This window comes from Pteropus vampyrus, unplaced genomic scaffold (assembly GCF_000151845.1).
Source record: "Pteropus vampyrus isolate Shadow unplaced genomic scaffold, Pvam_2.0 Scaffold2, whole genome shotgun sequence".
NCBI classification, from domain to species: domain Eukaryota; kingdom Metazoa; phylum Chordata; class Mammalia; order Chiroptera; family Pteropodidae; genus Pteropus; species Pteropus vampyrus.
In genome coordinates, this window is record NW_011888783.1 from 12,427,119 (window position 1) to 12,444,864 (window position 17,746).

The window sequence follows — 17,746 nt, forward strand, 5'->3', positions numbered from 1 at the left end:
TAACAAGGCATGACTCTTCTGTTCTTGAAAATATTTTGTTCCATTTGTTTCATGACTCCTAAATGTAATTTTACTAATATCTTTTAAGTGCCTGAGGCTCCCAAAGAGGTTGTCCCTGAAAAGAAAGTGTCTGTGATGCCTCCTAAAAAGCCAGAAGTTCCACCTGTTACAGGTATTTGTCATGGATCTTAGGTTTAAGAAGACATAACTCATCTGCTCCTGAAAATATTTTGTTCCAGTGGTCTTGCAACTCCTGATTGTAATTTTACTAATATCTTTTAAGTGCCTGAGGCTCCCAAAGAGGTTGTTCCTGAAAAGAAAGTGTCTGTGATGCCTCCTAAAAAGCCAGAAGTCCCACCAGCCAAAGGTAGTCACCCCCATGTCACTGTTTGATACTGTTTGTTTGTCTTTACTCTGTCTTATCATCAAAATACTAATATCTTTAAAGTACCCGTGGTGCCAAAAGCAGCTGCCCCAGAAAAGAAGGTGCCTGAAGCTATTCCTCCCAAACCGGAAAGTCCTCCCCTTGAAGGTAATGTCAAATCTATACACAAGGGAGAAAAATAACTGCTATTTTAGCTAGAAAATTATATATAAATGCCACTACACAAAGGTGATATAATTCTAAAGAAAAAAAAGTCATGTTATCTAAAATATCTTGGTGTATGATTACATGATATTGTCATCAATTATCTTCAACTTTCTAAACACAAATTATCAATATCTTTTAAGTGCCCGAGGTGCCGAAGGAAGCCATCCCTGAAAAGAAAGTGCCTGTGGCTCCTCCTAAAAAGCCAGAAGTTCCACCTGCTAAAGGTATTTATCCTTCTGTGTTGTTGGTCACCCGTTTTAGAGGGCTGGGGAAAGCATGTATAGAGAAGTGTCCTCCAGTCTCACCAATTGCATTGCTCGGGTAAATGTGTTGTCGATATTCCCTCTTTATAGTTTCTAACTAAAATATACTAATATCTTCAAAGTCCCTAAAGAAGCCCCTAAAGAAGCTGTACCTGAAAAGAAAGTGTCTGTGGCTGTGCCCAAAAAACCAGAAGCCCCACCTGCTAAAGGTATTTATTCCCACTGCTCTGTTAAGAAGAAAAAATATTGTCTGTACTCTTCACAGTTATTATAGTATACACCTTGACTATTCATAAATTCTAAAAATACTAATATCTTTCAAGTGCCTGAAGCTGCTCAAGAAGTTGTCCCAGAAAAGATAATTCTCAAGGCATGGTTCGAAAAACCAGAACCCTTATCTGCCACAGGTACATTTTGAAGAAGAAATATCTCTTCCATTCTAGAGAATAATTTTAGTCCATTGCTCTTCATTAAGTGTAAAATACTAATATCTTTCAAGTGCCTGAAGTTCCTCAAGAAGTTGTCCCAGAAAAGAAAGTTCCCAGGGCACCACCCAAAAAACCAGAATCTCCTACAGTGTCATGTATTTCTCACCTCTGACCCTTATTGTACAGAAAAAAATACCTCTTTGCCCTGAAAATGTTTTTAGTTCATCGATCTCATTAACCTAAGTGTAAAACTACTAATATCTTTTAAGTGCCTGAAGTTCCTCAAGAAATTGTCCCTGAAAAGAAGGCACCAGTGGTGCCACCTAAAAGGCCAGAAGTCTCACCTGTTACAGGTATATGTCACTGATCTTAGGCTTGATGAGACATAATTCTTCTGTTCTTGAAAATATTTTGTTTCACTGGTCTCATAACTTTTAAAGACAATTTTACTAATATCTTTTAAGTGCCTGAGACTCCCAAAGAAGTTGTCCCTGAAAAGAAAGTACCTGTGGTGCCTCTTAAAAAGCCAGAAGTCCCACCTATTACAGGTACTTGTAATATTATCTCAGTCACCTTAGATTTAAGAAGATATGACTCTTCTGTTCTTGAAAATATTTTGCTCCAGTGGTCTCATAACTCCTAAAGGTAACTTTACTAATATCTTTTAAGCTCCTGAAGCTCCCAGAGTTGTCCCTGAAAAGAAAGTGTCTGTGGCGCCACCTAAAAAGCCAGCAGTCCAACCTGTTACAGGTATTTGTCTCTGATCTTAGGCTTAAAAATATATCTCCTCCATTCTGAAAACATTTTGTTACAGTGGTCTCATAACTCCTAAATGTAATTTTACTAATATCTTTTAAGCGCCTGAAGCTCCCAAAGAACTCATCCCTGAAAAGGAAATCACTGTGACACTTCCTAAAAAGCCTGAAGTCCCACCAGCCAAAGGTAGCCATCCCAATGTCACTGTGCTTGATACTGTCCTCTTGCCTTTGCTCTGTCTAATCATGAAAAACTAATATCTTTAAAGTACCTGAAGTGCCAAAGGCAGCTGTCCCAGAAAAGAAGGTGCCTGAAGCTATTCCTCTCAAACCAGAAAGCCCTCCCCCTGAAGGTAATAATGAAACTATCCAAACTAGTATTTTTAAAAAAAGAAACTCTCTTTTTTGTGTATCGTAAACATCTTTTTGCAAAATATTTTGTATACTTTAGTCAATTCTAGTGTTAAAATAAGTTTGTGTCTTTAAAGTGCATGAGGAGCTTGAAGAAACTGTCCCGGAAGAGCCTCCAGTCGAAGTTCCGCAAGAGCCAGAGCCTGAGGTTCTTCCAGAAGGTACTCAGCCAGCTAGGTCGCCTTAGCCGATATTCCATTCTTCTGGCCCTGAAAACTCTGGGCATTATGAGCTTATGTCTTGTTTCCCACTCAACCTCACTGATTCTGAAACATAAATTTTAATATCTTTAGTGACGGTGCCACCTAAGAAACCTGTCCCAGAAAAGAAACCACCAGCCATCATTGCCAAAAAACCTGAACCACCACCAGTGAAAGGTATTTTTCATTGCCACGAACTTCCTACAGAGAAATGTCTGTCTTTAAAATGTTATGTTCTACTGTTCTACTTAATGATTTCCGTATGTCATTGAAACTATGTGCTAAAAACTACTAATATCTTTTAAAGTACCTAAGGTGCCCAAAGAAGTTGTTCCTGAAAAGAAAGTGCCTCTAGTGGTTCCCAAGAAACCAGAAGTCCCACCTGCTAAAGGTACACGTAGCTGTCTACCATGTGATGGAGGTAGACAGAGCCTCTAATGCTTAAGAATTGTTTTGTTCTGTATGAATGTGATGAATGTTTACTAGTTATTCTTCATAATGTTGAAATACTAATATCTTTAAAGTGCCTGAAGTTCCAAAAGAGATTGTTCCAGAAAAGAAAGTAGCCGTTCCCAAAAAGCCAGAAGTCCCACCAGCTAAAGGTACATGTTACTAATGAGATTCTGTATAAAAGTGCTCAATCTTGGTCTCAAAAGTCACTTATTATAGGAAACCCTTTTGTTTGTCAAATTTCTTATATTCACAACACAAAACCTAGTGTTCTGGATGTTTAAGGTTTAAATGCTTTAAATAACATTATTGGGTTAAAAAAAAAAACTAATGTGTCTATTATAACATAGCATTGGAAGACGTTACTAATGTGGTTTTGTTGATGTTAATATGCCACATTTTCCTCCCTGTATGTAGACTCAAGAACAGTCATTGGCCTTACTGTGAATTTTGTTCTTGGATCTGTCCCTGGGTTATTCGAACTAGATGTGAAGTAGATGTAGGATAAATTTCATGTCTTTTCAACTACCCAGAAGTAAAACTAACTAATATCTTTAAAGTGCCAGAAGTGCCAAAGAAACCTGTCTTAGAAGAGAAACCAGCCATTCCTGTTCCCAAGAAAGTGGAGTCTCCTCCTCCAGAAGGTACCCGTAAGACCATAAATGGGCTTGCCACTTCTGACTATTTCTAATTTAAGACCTGTTCCTCCTTTTTCTAATTCAGTATCTCTTGGTCATTTTCCGTCCTTTAATTACTTGTCTTTATCATTCTTAATTAACTGCAGTCTCAAATCTTTTTTGGGTTATCAGTCAATGACATCTATGTAGGGCATTATAAGCTGTATTAAACAAAGCTCTCTACTGTACACAGAGAGTAGGGCGGGGAACTAATGGCTACGAAAGGCATTAAACAACAAAAACTTTCCAAGCATTCAAATCAATAGAAACAAAAGTCAGTGCAAATATGAAAGTTTTCATCTTAACAAAAATAAAACAAGATATTAATCAAAACAAGGGAAGAAATCAAGATTACTATTTATTGTGTTCAGTGTTTTACCCATTTTAGAATATTGTTCCACACACTGAATTAAAATTAACTATATTTTTAAAGCATATGAAGAACCCGAAGAAATTGCTCCTGAAGAAGAAGCACCAGTTCCTGTTGTGGAAGAGGAGGAACCAGAAGCCCCACCACCAGCAGGTACAAAGCAGGATCCACTGTATGGAAAAATACATCATTTGATTATTGTATCTATTACGTATCTTCTTTAAGGTAAAATGTCAGTCTTTTATCTCCTTACTTGAAATTTGACTTCATTGCCAAGAACAGAAGTCATTTGCAGACATAAAACTTTGGCCCTACAGAATTTTACAATGTGCATAACAAAGAAATAGATGTAATTTTTTGTTTATTCGTTAGTATTAAACTTTTTACTGTAATCATCTGACTCTAAAAGAAATTCCTATCTTTCAAGTGCCTGAAGAACCCAAGAAGATTGTTCCAGAGAAGAAAGTTCCTATCATCAAAAAACCAGAAGCTCCGCCTCCTAAAGGTACTTACAGTAAAATAAATCGATATTTACTTCATTTTTGTGTGCTGTCTAAAATTCGACACCTTATCCGTATTACGTATTGTGTTATATTATGTGTTGAACTGTCATCTATGTTATAGTGTTGAACAGATTTGTCAAATTAATGTGCGCACATTGCATCTTGCAATTTTATATTATTAAATGCTACTAATATCTTTAAAGTACCTGAGATGGCAAAGAAAGTTGTTCCACCGAAGAAAGTCCCAACCATTAAGAAGCCAGAAACACCAGCAGCTAAAGGTATTCACGTCATCACTGAATCATAATTTTAAAAAAGTATTCTGATATCTTAAAGTGGAATTCAATGTTATCTTTATTACTGCATAACTAGGGACAAAAGTGTCCTTATTTTGTTTCCATTAATTTTATCACTGCTCCATTAATAATAGATTCTTTATTCTTAACACTTTTAAATATTCTTAAATACTTTTTAAAATAAAACTAATATCTTTAAAGTGCCTGAGGTGCCCAAGAAACTTGTTCCAGTAAAGAAAGAACCTGTGCCTGTTACCAAAAAACCAGAAGTCCTGCCAGACAAAGGTACCTACTATGAAGAAAAAATATACATTTCTCTGAACACTATCTGAGCATTTTATTTTTAGTTATTAGGAGAAAACTGAAATATAAGTTTATGCAAAATCACATTTCATAGTAAAAAAAAAAAAGGAAAATGATAAGGGCAAAGAAAGAAAATGAGACAGACAAATAGGAGGAAAAAAATGAATGAGATTCAGTTGTGCCATGACGTGGTCACATGTGTTAGAAAAAGAACCTCCTCTCACTCAATGTTTAAAACAACTCAATTCAGCATATTTTGTCAAATGTTTGCCATTAACAAGACACTGTTAGAAGAGATACAGTCTGAATCTGTCTTCAAGCGATTTAAGTCTGATGAGAAGAAAGTACAGCACAACTCTGATATAGACAGGAAGTGATCACACCTACAAACTGAGTATAAAGGGCTACAGAAACACAACAAAGAAAGCTTAATTTCAGGCAGGGGCATCAGGAAAAGCCATGTGAAAGAAGTATAATTTTAAATTTTGATGGATTTTTACATGCAGCAGTTAAGGAAATGGTATCCTAGGCAAAGGGAATATTATATCGAAAGGCACAGAGATAGAAGAGTCCACAAAGTTCAAAGACTATCAAATAAGCATGTGTGATTTGAGTATGAATTGGTTGTGGGGTATCTTGAAAGATAAACCTGGATATTAAGAGGAGGGTCATAGTTCAGAGTTTTTGAATGCCAGCATAAGGCATGTACGTTATTCTTAGGCAATAGGAAGCTTCAAAGTTTTCGAAGCAAGTATATAAATTTATAGGAGATGGGCTTCAGAAAGATAACTGGCAGCAGTTCAGGCTATTAGACGGTGATAATAGTAAAGAGCCATTGCAGTAATTTAAGGTCATTAAGAGTTGGACAAGATCACTGATGGTGGAAATGGAAAAAGGAGATAGGATTTGAGGGAGATGAAGATTAAGTTGGTAACTATTATCAAAGCAATTAGGGAAATGGAGCCTAAGATTGTTGTAAGAATTGAAGCTAAATGGCCATGAAGATGGTTCATTGGGTCCCTGAACTGATATTTGAAAGAAGATAGTGAACATATTTTTCACTTTTCAAACATTGAGGTTGGGAATGTGCATCTAGAGCTTAGGAAAGAGATCAGGGTTAAAGATATAGATCTAGAAGTCAACCATATGGAAATCAGAGTTAAGAGAGCAGGAGCGATCGTTCAAAGGATGTAGAACCAGTTTTTAAAAGCATCAAAGTTAGAACAGTGGAGAACACCTACATTTAAGGGGACACAAGAAGAGAAGCAAATGAAGAAGGCTGAGAAGATTAATTTACCAAATTAGGACGTCCAAAAAGGTGCCATGCTCCAAAACCATTTTCCCCACGAAATCTTGTAAGATGAAGTTCTTTCCCCTATATTCTTTGCCTGCTCTTTACAGAATCTTGCACATCTTCTAAATTCTTAATAGTAAACAAAATCAATATCTTTAAAGTGCCTGAAGTACCCAAGGAAATCATCCTAGAAAAGAAAGTGTCCGTCTCTGTTCCTGAAGAGCCAGAAGCTCCACCTGTCCAAGGTACATGGTTGCTCTTTAAATCTTGGAAAATAACAATTGTCCTGATCATCTTGCTTTTATTATGAATGAGTCTTATGTGTTTATCTGTTTTCTGTCTTAAATAGTGAAGTTATTGATATTTTGAGGTCATTTGAAGAATATGTTATAGAGTGTAACTAAGGTGATATGTTACAACTTGGCAGTTATAGTATTCTATTCTGAATGTAGTCTAAAATAAAATATTATGTTTTTTAAGTTGAAGAGTCTCCTGAAGAAATAATATATGAAGAAAAAGCATCCATAACCATTGGTAGAAAAGTGACTCCCCCCATTGAAGGTATATCTATTAAAATATAAATTTTCTTAAATCTCTTGAAAATTCCTATTAGAGATACAAAAGTATTTATAGGGTGACATTCCTTCTTGACATTATAGTCAAAAGCATGTATTTGGCTTCTTCATTTTTAAAATAGTTATATTTCCTTTGAAGTAGAATTTGAGTCATTAATCTGATTGTTCTTAGTGATAATTACAAATTCCAAAAGATACAGTTTGCCATAGCAAAACTGGGAGAATTCCTTTGGATCCTCAAATGTAACCCAATATTAAATTTTAAAAATCATCTCATTTGCCATCAACATATGCTGAAAAGTAGTTAATAGAAAATTCAAGTATAATAAAATAGAAATATTGTCTCTTTTTCTATGCAAGTGAATTTGTATGAATTGTAATTTTTTATCTTTGTAACTGTAATCTTTACACCTATGTGAAATTCTTATGGGTCTTTGTGAAGAACCTTACATTACAGTCTCACATCCTTTGTCAACATTCTTTAAAGAACGTGAAATCGAAAAGTATGTTGAGCCTGAAGAACCTGTCCCTGAACCACAGCCAGAAGAAATACCAGTACAAGGTATTCAATTAATTGGACTGAAATCTTCATCATCATATTCTTCATTTATATACCTGTTTTATGTTGTTCTACATGTAGAGTAGGTCTCTGCATCTGTATGTAAGAGATTCTGTTTTCAATGTACATCTGATTCTTATGTATCCCTGTAATTTGTGCTATTTATTTCATGTCAGTGTGGCTTACATGGATGCTCCGTTTGTTTTTATTAGTGCCTTTGCTGTATTTCTCATCATCTGTGTACCATGTTGGTATTTTTATGTTTTATGTTGGACACTTTTATGTTTTATGTTTTATGTCGGACAATGTCTATCGAAACAGCAAACTTTTTACTTCATATATATTTTTAAATTTCTACTGAATATACTGTATATTCACATACTAAATAATATATACATATACTAATGCTCCTGAAATACTCTTTCAAGAACCTGAACCTGAAAAGAAGGTTATTGAGAAACCAAAATTCAAACCAAAGCCCCCAGCTCCTTCTCCTGCTCCACCTAAGGAAGACGTGAAGGAAAAAATGTTCCAACTTAAAGGTATAAAATGCCACTTCCAACGTTTTATTAACTGGCTGTCTGGTCGTCTGAAAATGGTGTTTGCAAGAAATGTATTGGGCTGTGGGAATTGTATAGAGACCTATGCTGCTTGGAGTGCCTTGCCAGGCCATGCCTGCTGCCCCAAATATCAGATAGTGCATCATTGTTAGCTTCAACCTAGATCTACCCAACTAACTTTCTTATGCAGAGTGAGGAGAAAGAGTTTTCTGATTTTAAAGCCTGATTGCTTTGGGATCTTATGCATGTGGAATGTAAAAGTTCGCAAGATATTTTTAATATTGCAGTAACAAATTTATACAAAAGCCAAAACTTTATTCTTAAGGAATTTCATGGCTGATATGTGTACATAAACCAACAAAGGAAAGCATATGAATGACCTGTCACTGCTCTCCCACTTTTTTTTTCTTGTACAACTTAATAAAAGCCCAATTGTGTTCTGTGGTTATCCTCAATATAGCCAGAGTGATTATGGATACATTTGATATCTGGCATCTCTTCCCATTGTGACACTTCCCTTCATTCCTTTTGCACTTAGATTTTTCTTTGAAGCGATGTAACATTACTTACTTTTCAATAGCATCTTTAAAAGCTAAAACAAACTGTCAAAAGCATATTTTTTCTTTTTGTTTCAATAAAATGCTGTCTTATTTGTGGTATCCTGAGATTTCCCAATCTGAAATTATCTAGATATAATCCTAGATGAGCACTGTGCGCCAGAATCCACCAGAGTAAGGCTACTTCTAGGGCTTCTTGATCCTCTACGGCACTCCGGGCTGCTAGGGGGAACTTCAGAATTTTAAGTCAGACATGGAAAAAAATGTGCACTTCTTAAAAGGCTACCAATGTGTTGATTGATGCTTCATGAGAACACACACTAAAATACATTTCCCTTAATATAAAATTTATACTCAAAGAAAATTTTCTTTTTCCTGCAAATAAACAAAAATGATCTTTCTTCTCAGCCAGACTTTAATTTACTATTCAACTTTGGAGTAAAACCGCAGTCTGTTTTCATGGTTTGAACACTTCTTATATGTTCTTTGGTGGCTGTTCTTGGCTGTCATTAATGCTTTTGAGCTATAAGCAAAGCTTGGTTTTCATTCTTGGAGCAGGTATGAAATAATTTGCTTTAGTCTAGTCTAAATATACAAATAATAAAAGCAAGATCATATTCTTTAAAGCTGTTCCGAAGAAGAAAGTTCCAGAAAAACCTGCGGTTCCAGAAAAAGTGGAGCTTACACCTCTGAAAGGTATTTCAGTCTGGAAAATGCATTCATATGCAGTATCCCTTCATCTGACTCCTTGCTCAGCCCTGCCTTCTAGACTGTTCTCTTTTTTTAAATAATCACAGTAGACTCATTCATTTCTTGTATTTTTGTAGCTTCATGGCCCTGGCTAATGAGTGTTGCTTGCTTTGTCTTTCATCAATTTCATACAGTGTATGGATAGATATTGATCTTTGTCTCATCTACATGTCTTCTTGCATTTTCCTATCAAATTTTGGTGGTCAGCTGAAATTAATATCAGGATACAACTTAGGTTAAAATGCTAAAAGCTAGTAACCAAAGCTTTGGAATTTCACCTTTTGGAATAACAGTAGTTTAGCCAGTGTTATAAGCACTAAAAACAAGTCATGTCCTCTTTCTATCTATGAAGATAATTCATGGGGATTTTCTAGTGGCTTTACTGTTACTCTCTTTTCAGCAACTCCAAGACATTTTTTCAGGTGGACAGATCTTACATTTTAGAGAAATTTGATTATCACTGTGGGTCATCTTTCAAACTTTATTTCTTTTTGAATAATATTTTTTCCTATCTAAACTTAGACCCTAAAGAAAAAGAAATGAATCATAAAAGTCTAGAAAATATTTATTTAAAATAAAATTGGTAATATTTTTAGTAAGTATAGTGGGTAGCAGAGTTTTCTGTTTAAGTAATCAACACATCCACACCCAGAAATTGAATCTGCTCTTTATTCACTCTAGAATTTTGGAAAATCACCCACTTGAATATGCATTTCCTGACTTATAAAATGGAGATTACAAAATAATATTACTGTGGATATTAACTAGTAAAGAATTTTTGCAAAGCCACTTATAAACATTAAAATGACATGAAATAATGTATATTGGCTTTTAAGATAATAGTTATAATTGCGTTCTGCACCTGAGTCTCAAATGTCAATAAGATCTTAAAAATAATATGGAGAAACGAATGCACAGATATATTTTCACTATGTCCATTATATAAATAGAAGATATTATGCCATTCCAACTTACGTTAATTAGAAGCATGGTCATCTCTCCAATTTTGATCAATGAAAATAATTATTATACATTGAGAGTATTGGTAATTCTAAAATATTATTGAAGGCCAACATGATTTATAATGTATTAAAAAATTAATGTTTGTGAAATTCTACTTAAAATACTTAACAGAAAAAAATTTTTATATGAAATATTTATATATTTGCCTATTGTATTTTAAATTTTGAAGTAAGAAGCAAGGTTATCTTTATCACATTAAATAAAACTATCTAATGAATTGCAAATGTCTTGTTTAAAGTACCAAATGGGAAATTTTATAGAAATATTTAAGGAATTATGATAGCATATGAGTGAATGAATGTAACATTACATGATACAAATAATGTTTTAAATCAGATTTTAATTGATATCAATAGAGAGATAAAGAGGTTCAATGATCACTTTTTCTTTTTTTCCATTTGAATCTATGAGGGCTATAGTAGTAATAGGAGGCTGCTCTACATAATAACAGTATACACTATGCCTGATATTCACTAAAGATGTAAAAGGGATTCATTTAGAATTCTTTGAGTCCATTTTACTCTAAATTCAAGAGAATTCTCTTATTCATTAAAAATAAGCTCCAACATCAGCTTTCGAATTCTATAGGTTCATAACTTTAAGTTAGTATTATTTCAAAAGCAGACATTAAGGATACTTCTCTTCTGTTAAGAAAATGAGATATGGCCCTTTCCCAACATCAAGATCATAAACCAGATCTCTTTACTTTCTTCTCTCATCAGTGGAGAAGATTTAATAATGATGGTAACACCTACCAATATCATTTTAATGTAATTAACGGTCGGGGAGATACCAATGTAGATTTGGGCAATCTACAATTATAAATGGAAGCAAAGACACTGTCAAGAACTCTGTATTTGATGAAAGATTTATAAAGTTATTATAGAACAACATCTTCTATACACTCATTTAAGATGAATATATTTGCCTGCACTTAATGCAATCGAATTTCATCACAAGGTTATGTGAACTTTTGCAGAAGAGATAACTTGAAGTGTAATATTTGCTTTTAAGTTCTGTGATATTTGTATATGACAAAATTATTGCTTATGCATTGTAGTTAACTAGTTGTGAAAGAGACACTTTTATTGTTGAAATTTAGTTTTTGTATTAATTCATTTAAAATTTGAAATCATATTTTTTTAAGTGCCTGGAGGTGAAAAGAAAGTTCGCAAATTACTTCCTGAACCTAAACCTCAGCCAAAGGAAGAAGTTGTTCTCAAAAGTGGTATAGTATTTTTCAACCATTATGTCAGCTTTAAACACACAAAAAATAGACTTGAAAGCTTACAAAATGTTTCTGTCCCCTGCTTTTCTTTTAATTAGATTCCCTACTTATCAAAATTCATTTGTAGTGGCTTTGAAAAATAAGGTTATCATTTTCCTATATTTTTTAAAAGAAGACAGAAATTTTGTAAGTGTTCACAGAATGCGAATTAAGAGACAGAACCAAATTGATACTATTCTAAACTAAAAACAATGGCCATACGTGTCATTTTCATGATCGAATTATGTAGTAGAATACACTAAACCTATTAAATACTCTAAATTACACCAAGCTATTTAAGCCTAAATTCACTATTCAGTTTTAAAGTATGACACAGGATCACCACAACTAACAAATAACATTTTTAAAAAACTGAGCATTTTTCTAGTATGTTACCTAGATAAGATCTTACCTTTCTACTAATAAGATGTTAAAGAATTAGAAGCGAGATACTCAAATGAAGAATCAAGTTCTAGCTTTGTCTTCACATAGAATTACTGATCTCCAGGCTACATTTCTTTAGATATCTCCACTTCAGTAAACTTTATACTTTTTTAAATACTCTTTGTTAAATTACAACATGAATTATGCTTAGAATTTGTTGCTATTCAAATTATTCATTTTGTATTTGGGTCATTACTGCCATAGACTTGTCTTTGAATAGACTATATAGATATAAAGTGACTCTATGTTCTATTCTAAATCAACATAACAACTTTTGATTTAAAAAAAAAAAAACATTTTTAGTATAAATGCTAATTTTCCAGTGCAGGTTGCATGTTTTTCATTTTCCTTGCTTTGTACATTATTTGTGTTTGTCAAGCATATTCAACATCTTCATTTGTTTGTCTTGGTTTACATATAAACCTTTTTGTCTTTTAAGTTCTAAGAAAGAGACCTGAAGAAGAAGAACCTAAAGTAGAACCTAAAAAAATAGAAAAAATTAAAAAACCTACAGGTAGGAATCTCAGTAACAATTTGTGAAACTATTTTTTAATAAAATGGACATTTAACAAAAGGTTTATCTTGTAAACATAATTGGAGTCAAACATAAACATAGCTTCATATTTCATCTGTGTTTTTCATTGTCTGCTTTCTGTTGAAATATTTTTGTAGTAATTCTCAAATTAATTCATGTATTTCTCTGCACTTTATTATTATTATTACTTTGCTACTTAAGTTCTTCCAGTAGAAATGATTGTCAGCAAATGTTTCATAAAATTTTGGGGCTTTTAAGTTGGTTGATTTTTGTCATTAGCCTGTTATCGAAGGATGTATTTATTGGGAACATTTATGAAAGTGATTTAGAAAGGGAGAGCTATTGGAGTTAGGGAAGAAGTGGATGGAATAAGGAAAAGAAAAATAAATTAAGGCAGAGTCAAGAAGCGAAATAGAAATTAATTGATAGAATATAGGATTTTTTTAAAGACCATCAATTGATCTTTTGAAAAATAAATTTTTGATTTAATTATATCATATCAGTTGATTTCTAAATATTCAAGTCTTAAAATAACACTTGAAAATAATCTTATTATCTTAAAGTGCCAGAACCACCTCCAAAAGCTGTTGAAGAGGTTGAAGCACCTCCAGCTATGGTTACAAAAAGGGAAAAGAAAGTTCCTGAACCAGCAAAAGGTACAAATTTAACTGGCACTTTCTTAGTTGTCTCAAAAAATGCAAATATGCATCATTTAAAATGTCATTACACTGGCCTTAAGATTTATATGCATGACTTTAATCTGGTCAGCTTAATATTCTTTACCATTTCACTCTCATGTACAATTGGCTAATGATCGCCACTTTGTTAAACAAATGACTGTTTTAAACACTAGGAAAAAAAGCATATTTATGGGCAGTAAGATGAATAACAACATTAGAACCAATAAAATTGCCTTACTATATTTCCTAGATATTTTGCTTAAAATGCAAATAAATGTAAATCAAATTCTTGACTTGGTGACTATATGTGTGTACATTCTAATAACTTCCAAGACATGTTAAATCTGACCAATTTGAGTTTGACTTTGTGAAAAACTTCAAAAATGCTGCGATGACCTGCTTATTTCTGTGAATTATTTTAGTGCCTGAAATAAAGCCAGCAATACCTCTCCCTGCACCTGAGCCAAAAGCAAAGCCTGAACCAGGTAAGCTGGCTTATCCTCAATGTCAACAGCATATGCCTTTCATGTTTTACACAAATTTTGGGTAGTTCTTAAGAAAAAGTCAGTATGCAGCAAATGACTTCTACTGTACCAATATATTATAGCATATTAAATATATTAGAATATGTAGAACATATTATATGGAGATTATATTATCGTTAGAATATATTATTATCTGAAAAATTAGTTATTTGAAGATTTTAAAGTTACATGGCAAATACACCACCAAAATAGGTTTTAGGAAGTGACCAATACCTACATTAATGCAATGGACATCTCTCTACAGAAGTGAAAACAATCAAACCACCTCCCATGGAGCCTGCTCCAACTCCCATCACTGCGCCAGTAACAGTACCAGTAGTTGGAAAGAAAGCAGGTATTTATTCTGTAGTCTTCCTGTTGCTTGTTTGTTTTGATGGCTCAATAAAAATATTCATGCTTGAATAATATTCAAGCCCTCATTATCTTGAAACTAAGCATCATTTCAAATGTGGAGAGTTTATAAATTCTTGATTACATTTTCTTTATCTGCTATTCTTTACCAGTGTAATCTCTCACTCAACGGGTGCATGTTGTGTTTTGTTTAGATGGAACATTCCTATAACACACCATTTCTTTATATGCTTTTGATGTTAAGTAAGGAATATGTTCAAAGCTGATGGAAACTAAGGAGACAGACACTCTCTAAGAACATGCATACAAGATTCCCATGGAGTTTCAGATTTTCCATGTGCCCTGTAGGAATCATTTCTCAAATTTATAAAAAGACTGCACATTGGGATAATGAAAATGTTCTGGAAATGTAAAACGTTGATTGTTGCATAACATTGTGAATGTACTTAATACAACCAAATTGTACACTTAAAAATGGTTAAGATCGTAAATTTTATGTTAGGTATATTTTACCACAATAAAAAGGAAGACTGCATAGTTCAACCTTTAAATCTGTATAAGAATTTAGATCAATAATCATTGTCTTAAATGTACTGAGTGGTATAACTATCTCAAGTACAAACTTAAGATGCTATTAGTAGTTCACCACTTAAGTGATAATCTCAAAACCAAAATGATTTGATGTATATTGATCATTGATAAATACACACCCTAACAAATTTGATCCTTGGCTATTTACTTAATCTCTTTAAATTTTAATTCCTATTCTATAAAATCAGAATAATAATTATATCTGCCCTATAGGGTTATTGTGAGGATTAAATGTATGCAAAACACTTAGCACAGTGCCTGGTACATAGTAAGCCGTATAGAAGTATTTGGGTTTTTATTGTGTTTAATGACATGAGTCAATATATTATGTTCTTTGGTTATAGTGTAATTTTAATATTTATGTTATTATAGTTTATCACTGATATTTATGATTTGGCATTATTCTTTTAGACTTTTATAATTTCAATGTGATATTTTTTTATTAGTTCAGAAAAAGATGATAACTGCCATTGAGCTAATTAAGTATGTGTAAAAATTAAGCTTTTCTTGCATCTCCAGGGGTTGAAGCTACAAAACTGTTTCTACAGTTTATACTGCTCCTGCATTTATAGTTGAATTAAACTCTAAATGTAGGAACTGCCTTGCTTCTGCCTTAGCTCATTGTCTAATTAAGAGAAAATTTCAAAGGAATCATACATATGTACATGTAGGCCCTATTTTTTTTTTTTTTTTTTTTTAGTGTTGTTGCCTACACTGATTTCTTTTTGACGAAAGCTTATTTCCTTGGTTCACAGAACCAATGCACACATAAACATATCAAATACTTTGCATATTTAGGCAAGAGTAAAACTCTTCCTCACAAGGCAAGAGCATGCCTTCCAGAAATGGAAGAATAAAAGCACTTATTGAAAATAATTTTTTAATCCTAAAAACGTTGGCAATTTAGCTTCATCACATCATTCTCTGAATATGCCTTCTTAGAAATATCAAAAATATCTACTACAAATATCTTTTCTCCAAAGAAGCCATATAAATAAAGCCAGTTCTTTTTTATGTGTTATACTTATAATAAAGAGCATGACTCACCTCGCATGGCTTTTGAAGCATGAAATAAATGTAAAAGTTGCTTAAATGCTGAGTTTTCTCTTTATTTCAGAAGCTAAAACACCTAAAGAGGAGGCTGCCAAACCTAAAGGTCCCATCAAAGGTAAGATTCATTTTCTGTGCCTGAATCATTGTATCACTATACCTTAGTAAATGTATAGAAATACATTTAGAGAATGTATAGAATGTAAAGGGAAACTTTATATTCAAAGGTAACTTTACATTCGAGGGGAGAAAATTCAAAATTTATAACACTTTGCTATTCCTAATTGATTCTGCTAAAACTAGTATGTCTTCTGATATTTCAAGTAGTACACTTCTAACGTTATTCAAGTATATATAACCAATTATATTTTAACATAATGAACTCTATAAGTTCTTAGCTTCATTCTTCATATACATGATATTTATACATGACAGATAAAATAATTAGTCATTTAATCAGGACATTTTATACTTGGGTTTAAAAACTTGAGAAAATGAAGAGCATTTATTATTCATGCCATCTCATATTCCTGTCTGGAAGAAGGCAGTATAAATTCAATTGACCTTTCAATTGCCTAGTCTTAATTTTCTGTTCTTGTCTTTTAGTTGTTCTATCACTGGTTTTATCCAGCAGACAGCCAAGTATGCACTTTCTAACCCTTATGGAAATGCCAAATCAAATTTTGATTTTATTTTGAATTAGGTGTAGCCAAAAAGACACCTTCACCAATAGAAGCTGAAAGGAAAAAGTTAAGACCAGGAAGTGGTGGGGAGAAACCTCCTGATGAAGCTCCATTCACCTACCAGCTAAAGGCTGTGCCACTAAAGTTTGTGAAAGAAATCAAAGACATCGTCTTGACTGAAGCAGAGTCGGTTGGCTCTTCTGCAATCTTTGAATGTTTAGTCTCCCCTTCCACTGCAATTACAAGCTGGATGAAAGATGGTAGCAACATCCGTGAGAGCCCAAAGCACAGATTCATTGCAGATGGTAAAGACAGAAAGCTGCACATCATTGATGTTCAACTTTCTGATGCTGGCGAATACACCTGTGTTTTACGTTTGGGAAATAAAGAAAAAACTTCCACAGCTAAACTGATTGTAGAAGGTAATTTTCAGTCTCCTGAATATGGTCCGTACTCAACGTTAACACAATAAACCTGAGTAGTAACTTTTATTGTAATTTGAAAAAAACCTCATATTTCCAAGTTTTATGTCATTGAAAATATTGTATGTATTGAAAAGTCTTAGCAGATTTTTAACACTGAAATTCTCCACAGAACTTCCTGTGCGTTTTGTAAAAACACTTGAAGAGGAGGTCACGGTAGTCAAAGGACAGCCATTGTACTTAAGCTGCGAGTTAAACAAAGAACGCGATGTGGTCTGGAGGAAGGATGGGAAGATTGTGGTGGAAAAACCTGGCAAAATTGTGCCCGGGGTCATTGGCTTGATGCGGGCCCTGACCATCAACGATGCAGATGACTATGATGCTGGCACATACACAGTTACTGTGGAAAATGCCAACAACCTGGAATGTTCATCCTGTGTAAAAGTAGTAGGTTAGTACTTTGTGGGGAAATTTCGTTCTGCCTAATATTATGCTAAGGAAGTGGAAGAGAGAATTTTATTTCCCAGTATCAGAATGTCAGCAGTCTTGTACCTTATCTAAGAGGGTGAATATCAATAACTCATAGCAAATTAATCATATCCAGTTTTGAAC

General features: G+C 33.5%; 1 protein-coding gene across 1 annotated transcript in view; it reads left to right on the forward strand.

The window, feature by feature from the left end:
• TTN (titin) overlaps nt 1–17,746 on the forward strand; it is a 267,443-nt gene that overhangs the window by 142,014 nt on the left and 107,683 nt on the right. Inside the window, exons 153-175 of the mRNA XM_011359980.1 lie at nt 89–172; nt 284–367; nt 449–532; nt 733–816; nt 1,748–1,831; nt 2,308–2,391; nt 2,527–2,610; nt 2,743–2,826; nt 2,957–3,040; nt 3,174–3,251; nt 3,660–3,743; nt 4,210–4,299; nt 4,574–4,651; nt 8,105–8,218; nt 9,421–9,489; nt 11,714–11,794; nt 12,717–12,791; nt 13,376–13,468; nt 13,915–13,977; nt 14,282–14,371; nt 16,097–16,147; nt 16,733–17,134; nt 17,307–17,585. Of these exons, the coding sequence (XP_011358282.1) occupies nt 89–172; nt 284–367; nt 449–532; nt 733–816; nt 1,748–1,831; nt 2,308–2,391; nt 2,527–2,610; nt 2,743–2,826; nt 2,957–3,040; nt 3,174–3,251; nt 3,660–3,743; nt 4,210–4,299; nt 4,574–4,651; nt 8,105–8,218; nt 9,421–9,489; nt 11,714–11,794; nt 12,717–12,791; nt 13,376–13,468; nt 13,915–13,977; nt 14,282–14,371; nt 16,097–16,147; nt 16,733–17,134; nt 17,307–17,585 (2,403 nt within the window). The remainder of the gene's footprint in view (nt 1–88; nt 173–283; nt 368–448; nt 533–732; nt 817–1,747; nt 1,832–2,307; nt 2,392–2,526; nt 2,611–2,742; nt 2,827–2,956; nt 3,041–3,173; nt 3,252–3,659; nt 3,744–4,209; nt 4,300–4,573; nt 4,652–8,104; nt 8,219–9,420; nt 9,490–11,713; nt 11,795–12,716; nt 12,792–13,375; nt 13,469–13,914; nt 13,978–14,281; nt 14,372–16,096; nt 16,148–16,732; nt 17,135–17,306; nt 17,586–17,746) is intronic.